The sequence below is a fragment of the Gekko japonicus genome, unplaced genomic scaffold (genome assembly GCF_001447785.1).
Source record: "Gekko japonicus isolate JY-2015 unplaced genomic scaffold, Gekko_japonicus_V1.1 scaffold6277, whole genome shotgun sequence".
NCBI lineage: Eukaryota > Metazoa > Chordata > Lepidosauria > Squamata > Gekkonidae > Gekko > Gekko japonicus.
The window spans coordinates 12829-19949 of record NW_015175562.1 but is presented as its reverse complement, the minus strand read 5'-3'; the positions used below and the strand labels follow the sequence as shown (position 1 = coordinate 19949).

General features: G+C 52.6%; 1 protein-coding gene across 1 annotated transcript in view; it reads left to right on the top strand.

Annotated features, from left to right (window-relative positions):
- The window catches only part of LOC107122900 (intestinal-type alkaline phosphatase-like), a gene marked incomplete at its 5' end in the record, with an annotated part of 17949 nt that overhangs the window by 7647 nt on the left and 3181 nt on the right, over positions 1 to 7121 (top strand). Inside the window, 3 exons of the mRNA XM_015426039.1 lie at positions 2363 to 2372; positions 2756 to 2924; positions 5892 to 6083. Of these exons, the coding sequence (XP_015281525.1) occupies positions 2363 to 2372; positions 2756 to 2924; positions 5892 to 6083 (371 nt within the window). The remainder of the gene's footprint in view (positions 1 to 2362; positions 2373 to 2755; positions 2925 to 5891; positions 6084 to 7121) is intronic.

Here is a 7121-nt window from a genome sequence, read left to right as displayed (position 1 = left end):
GGGGGAGGCTGCGTACGGGCCCTGCTGTGCCCGTTCGCCGGTCAGGAGTGGGGCTGGGGGGGAGGCGGCAGACGGGCTCTGCTGGGCCCGTTCGCCGGGCAGGAGTGGGGCTGGGGGGGGCGGAAAGGCGGCGGACGGGCCCTGCTGGGCCCGTTCGCCGGGCAGGAGTGGGGCCGCAGGGGGGCGGAAAGGCCCGTTCGCCGGCCAGGAGTGGAGCTTGGGGGGGGAAGCCGGGACGCGCTTACTGTGTGTGCGGAAGATGGCCGCTCAGGAGACGCTGGCTGAGATGACTGGCTCCCTCCCCTCCCAGCCACCCAGCCAATGGCAGCCCAGGTTCGCTGAGGGAGCCAGTCATTGGAGGAAGCTCTTCTGAGTGGCATTTTTTCCGCCCATACACTAACGGGGCGCATTTTAGAACGTTGGTCCCCACTACTCGATTATAATAAGGAGAGATGCCTTGTGTGCCTAGTTCTTCTGACAACCCAGTGTCCTGCAGGTGATCTTAGGTGGTGGCAGGAAGTATATGACCCCGGAGGGGACCCCGGACCCCGAGTACCCTTCAAGCTCCAGTTCCAAGGGTCTCCGCAAGGATAGTCGGAACCTCATTGCTGAGTGGCTGGCAGCCTCGCCGGTAAGCGTCTTGTGTTTTTGGATTGTGAAGTTGGGGCTGCAGACAAATCTCATTGAGTTGTTGAAATTCTGCTCTACAGTCATCCCAGTCTCTGTGCCACAGAAAGTTCAGCTCTGCAATTTGCAAAAATTACGCAGGTTAAGATTTGTGGTTAAGACGCTGAACTGCAGGCTGTGGAAGGTCGGTCATTCAGCAGTTCGAGACCCGAGTGTGCCGCATGACGGAGTGAGCTCCCGTCTCTAGTTCCAGCTCCTGCCAACCTAGCAGTTGGAAAGCAAGAAATTGCAAGTAGATAAATAGGTACCACTTCAGTGGGAAGGTAACAGCATTCCGTGCGCCTTGGTGTTTAGTCATGCCGGCCACATGACCACGGAAACGTCTTCGGACAGCGCTGGCTCTTCGGCTTGGAAACGGAGATGAGCACCGCAACCCTAGAGTCGGATTCGATTGGCTTTCGAGCAAGGGAACCTTTTTACATCCTCTAAGGTCTGGGTTCCTTTGTCGTAGTCAGGGCTGTAGCTTAGCTCCCACTTTATTTAATCTTTTTCTTAATGATCTGGCCCTGTATTTGGCAGGAGCTGATGGCCATAGTCCTAAACTTGGCTCCATACATGTACCCAGGGGTCCTTTTGTAGAAAAAGAGGTGCAGGAGCTCATTAGCATAACTCATTAGCATAACTTATTTGCATATGCCACACCCCCTGACATCACCGGAAGTGTGTCAGAAGGCAACACCCACCACTCAGGCTCCACTGGACTGTTTTGGGTTGCTAGCTTTTTTTGGGTGGGGATGTGCAGATCTGTCCTTGCAGAGGAGGGAGAGCTTGTACCTAAATAAAACCTGGTCTTAAAGGTGCCACTGGACTGTTTTGGACTGGGGGGCTGGGGGGGCCCCTGCAACTTACCTGGCTGCTTCTTCCTCTGACTGAGGTCTGCTGGGAGCAGGGGGTGGGGCTTGTTGCATGTGCCCGCCCCCTGGGCTCTTTACTGCCGGAGCTCCGCTCCTGTGTGCTCCTGCGAGAAATGACCCCTGATTGTAACAAACGGGGGTCAAAGACAAGAAATGTTGCTTTTTATTATTTATTTACTTCAATTATGCCACACCTCTGTACGCAATGGGGACTCAATATTATTCTTCTCTTCTCCATTTTATCCATTCAACAACCCTGCGAGGTCGTTTTAGGCTATGGTTGCCAGGCCATGTTTGGCAGCTAGCAGGAGGGCTGGGGGCAGGGACAAGGGGGAGCGTGACATCATCTGCACCACTATGTCAATTCGAGGGAAAATCTGAATGTGATGTAGGGTAGCTCTAGGAATCGCAGTGATTCCTAGAGCTACCGTATGTTACTTCTGTGTTTTCCCATAGAATTTCCAGTGATTCCTAAAACTATTGTACATTGCTTCCAGGGGTCCCCATAGAGTTTCCAATGATTCCTAGAGCTGCCCTACATCACTTCCAGGTTTTCCCATATCGTTTCCAGTGATTCCTAGAGCTTCCCTATGTCACTTCCAGGTTTCCCCATAGAGTTGCCAGTGATCCCTAGAGCTACCATATGTTATTTCTGGATTTTCCCAAAGAGTTTCCAACCATTACCAAAGTATGTCACTTGCAAACACCGCCTCTTAACTACTAATTTCCCACTTCTACTTTGTTTTTTCAAACATCAGAGTTTTGCAGGGGACTCGAAAACTCTACTTTGTGATGTTTTGTTTGGTCCTAATAAAACTTAGCATCTGGCATGCCATCTTCCGTCTGTTTCCAGAGCGTGGCTTAGTCATTCAGGACTACACAGTCTGTCTATATGCCATTCTCGCAAAGACATGCACACCTTCTCTCGTGACAACCATACAAAGTTTCTCAGAATGCAGTCAATGGACAGGCGATGCCCGCGGGAGAATGAGATGCTAGGACTGTACCGCTTCCATGGACGGGGAGTGATTTTCCTGTTTCTTCCTCCAAGGCGGGAAAATAATTCCACGCACATGGAAAGCTCGCCCGTCAGGGAGAGGGGTTTTGCAGGGACCCTTCAAACATGGAAGCCACACCTTCCCATCATCCCACCCTGCCATCTGATGTGGAAAAACTGTAACCTTTGATACTGCTGGGCCCATTCTGCCTCTCAGCTTCCTCAAGTGTTGTCCCCACCCCACCCACCAGGTCTCTTTGAGCCTTCCGACATGAAGTACGACCACATTCGAGACAACCTCACGGACCCGACTCTGGTCGAGATGACCGAAGCGGCCCTCAAAATTCTCCAGCGCAACCCCAGGGGCTTCTACCTGTTTGTGGAAGATAAGTCGGGTTTGGGAACTCCTCGATACTCCTGTCCTGTCCCTGATTGTTTGGAAGGCCCCCCACGTATCTAGGTCCAGATGTCTCCCCCCTTACCTGCTACGGTTTCTGAACAATTTGGAGGAGGCCTCCAAAGGAAACAATGTCAGGGGGAACTTCCGGCCAAGGAGATAACAGACGAGAAACTGACTCAAAGGGGAGCCTGGGGTAATTGTAGGTGACCGTCCTCTTCATGGAGGGCCCTGAGTTCTAATTTGGCTTTACGTAGCCGGTGCTAGCCATGGGCAATACTGGGCGTTTTCTAGGGCTCTAACTCAACATGGGGCCCGCAGACCGAATGCCACCGTCTTTGTATTGGAATCAAAGCCATCTTTGGTGTAGTGGTTAGGAGCTGGGAAAACCGGGTTTGAGTCCCCATTGCTCCAACTTCTGCTGCTGGTGTGACCGTGGGTCAGTCACAAGTTCTCTCAGAGCTGTTCTCTCACGAGCAGTCCTCGAAAGAGCTCTCTCAGCCCCGCCTGCCTCCCAGGGTGTCTGTTGTGGGGAGGGGAAGGAAAAGGAGACTGTAAGCCGCTCTGAGACTCCTTTGGGTAGTGAAGGGCGGGGTATAAATACAATCTCCTCCTCCTCCTCCTCTTCGTCTTCTTCATACCCAAGGCAAACACTGTTGGTTAGTGAAAGGGATGGGGGAGACATTGCTCTGGGCTCTGCAGTGAAAACAGAATAAATTGGCATCTGTGGTACGGGCCAAGAATGACCAGCACAGACGAATGAGAGCCTGTCCCAATTGGGTCGCCCTTACTACTGCCGCACATAGGTTAAGGCTCATTTAGAACATAGAGGAGCCCTGCTGGGTCTGTCCGTCTAGTGCAGCCGACTGGTTTTCACAGTGCTCAACCGAATGCTTCTGGGAAGACGACGAGCGAGGCATAAACGGCAGCCCACCCTGCCGTTGTCCCCCAGCCATTGAAATGAAGTGGCACTCTGTCTCGATAGATTCATGGTGGAGAAGTCTATCAATGGCTACCAGTTATGGTGGCTGAGGGGAACCTCCACATTCAGAGGCACTAAAGCTCTGATTCCCAGAGCCAGGAGGCAACATCAGGGGAAGGCCTCGGCCTCTCAGCCTGTTGTTGGCCATCCAGAGGAACTGGTTGGCCGCTGTGTGAGACAGGATGCTGGACTAGATGGACCACTGGTCTGATCCATCAGGGCTCTTCTGATGTTCTTATGAAGGTCTTGGCCTCTCTGCCCTGTTATTGGTCTTCCAGAGGAACTGGTTGGTCACTGGGTGAGACAGGATGCTGGACTACATGGACCACTGGTCTGATCCAGCAGGGCTCTTCTGATGTTCTTATGAAGGCCTCGGCCTCTCTGCCCTGTTGTTGGCCTTCCAGAGGAACTGGTTGGCCGCTGGGTGAGATAGGATGCTGGACTACATGGACCACTGGTCTGATCCAGCAGGGCTCTTCTGATGTTCTTATGAAGGCCTCAGCCTCTCTGCCCTGTTGTTGGCCTTCCAGAGGAACTGGTTGGTCACTGGGTGAGATAGGATGCTGGACTACATGGACCACTGGTCTGATCCAGCAGGGCTCTTCTGATGTTCTTATGAAGGCCTCAGCCTCTCTGCCCTGTTGTTGGCCTTCCAGAGGAACTGGTTGGTCACTGGGTGAGATAGGATGCTGGACTACATGGACCACTGGTCTGATCCAGCAGGGCTCTTCTGATGTTCTTATGAAGGCCTCAGCCTCTCTGCCCTGTTGTTGGCCTTCCAGAGGAACTGGTTGGTCACTGGGTGAGATAGGATGCTGGACTACATGGACCACTGGTCTGATCCAGCAGGGCTCTTCTGATGTTCTTATGAAGGCCTCGGCCTCTCTGCCCTGTTGTTGGCCTTCCAGAGGAACTGGTTGAGGCCACGGTGTGAGACAGGATGCTGGACGAGATGGACCCTCACTGGTCTGATCCAGCAGGGCTCTTCTGATGTTCTCATGAAGGCCTCGGCCTCTGTGCTCTGTTGTTGGCCCTCCGGAGGAACTGGCTGGCCACTCTGTGAGCTGGGATGCTTTACTGGATGGATTATTTGTCTGATCCAGCAAGGCTCTTCTGATGGTCATAAGGGCGAGGAAGGTGAACCATCTCTGCTTCTCACTTGCCTTGAAAGTCTCTTGCTGGGGTCACTGAGCAGGGTTAGTAAGTTTCCAGTAAGCCCTTTGCTGGGGGGAAGTAAGCAGGGTTGGTACGTGTATGGGAGAACTCTAAGGGAGACTCTGCAGAGGCAGGCAATGGCTAACCACTTCTGCTTAATCACTTGCCTTGAAAACCCAATGGCAGGGGTGTCAAACATGCGGCCCGGGGGCCAGATCAGGCCCCCGGAGGGCTTCCACCAGGCCCGCAGTGGAACTGGCTGTCTCCTGCTGCTGCTGTGTCATCGTAGGTTTGCAGCTTACAGAGACACATCTGAACAGCATACTCAGGATTGCAACAACACAGACATTTTGATGCAATAACTCAGAGCTAGAGGTGTCCGTTATCAGACACTGTTAAATAAACAAAATATTGCAAGAGTGCTAATGTTTTAAGTAGGGTTTTATTTTAAGGAAAAAAAACCACCTTTGTATTTGTTTCCTTTGTAAAGTTTATATCTCCACTCCCTGGCATTACATTTTACGACACACATGGCCCGGCCCAACAAGGTCTCATTTATGTCAGATCCGGCCCTCATAACAAATGAGTTCAACACCACTGACCTATGGGATCGCCATAAGTCGGCTGCAACTTGACGATGCTTCGCACGCGCACACACACAAGGCTGTCATTCCATCACGAAGCCGTGAGTTCCACAAGCCCATAACACACTGGAGGGTGGGGAGTCCTGACTTTTGTCGGATCCGAATCGACGGCCCATGAGTTTCACAGATCTTGTCATGCTCACCAAACATTAACTCTCTTGCCATTTCTCTGCACGAGGCAAAATCGACCTCGCCCACCACGACGGCATCGCGAAGCGGGCTCTCACCGAAGCGGTGGCGTTTGATCAGGCCATCCAGCGGGCCGGGGAGCTGACCAGTGAAGAGGACACCCTCACCGTGGTGACCGCTGACCATTCCCATGTCTTCAGCTTTGGGGGCTACACCCTGAGGGGCACCTCCATCTTCGGTATGCGGCTGGAGTTGACTGGTGACGTGGGTCTCAACTGCAAATGGGAAGGAGCCCTGGGACTACAGTGGGGATTCACAAATGCCTTTAGAGCTCAAGAGGACAATAGTGGGGCTGTGGCTCAGCGGCAAAGCATCTGCTTGGCAAGCAGAAGGCCCCAGGTTCAATCCCCCGGCATCTCTACTAAAAGAGATCATGGGATGTGAAAGACCTCCACCTGAAAGCCACTGCTGGTCGGACAGCCAGTGTGGTAATAATTAATAATAATTGTGGTATGGCAGAATGTGTGTAGTATAGCCAGGAGATCCTAAGATTGTCTGGCAGCCAGAAATTCTAGCTCTTTTAGCGTTATGCACCACTAGGTGGCGAGATAGGCTTGTTTTTAATAAAATCAGTGAACAAAAAGAACTGTGCACCAACACTGTGCACAAAATCCAGATATTCTTATTATCAGGGGTCATTTCCTGCAGGAGCGTACAGGAGCGGAGCTCCGGCAGTAAAGAGCCCAGGGGGCGGGCATATGCAACAAGCCCCACCCCCTGCTCCCAGCAGCCCTCAGTCAGAGCAAGCAGCAGCCAGGTAAGTTGCAGAGCCCCCCTGGTCCAAAACAGTCCAGTGGCACCTTTAAGACCAGGTTTTATTCAGGTACAAGCTCTCCCTCCTCTGCGAGGACAGATCTGCACGTTCCCCCACCCCCCCATAGCTAGCAATCCAAAACAGCCCAGTGGTGCCTGAGCGGTGGGTGTTGCCTTCTGACACACTTCCGGTGATGTCAGGGGGTGTGGCCTAACCAAATGAGTTGTGCTAATGAGTGATGCTAATGAGCTCCGGCACCTCTTTTTCTACAAAATGACCCCTGCTTATTATTATGTGAACAGTGTTGGTGCACAGTTCTTTTTGTTCACTGATCTTGTTACTGCGTCGCTCACCTTTTGTGTTGCTATCTAGACTTGTGTTTATGGCAAGAGCCGTTTCGGAGGCGATTTGCCATGGCCTGCCCCTGCGTCACGTCCCTGGGATTTCTTGGGTGGCGCCCTG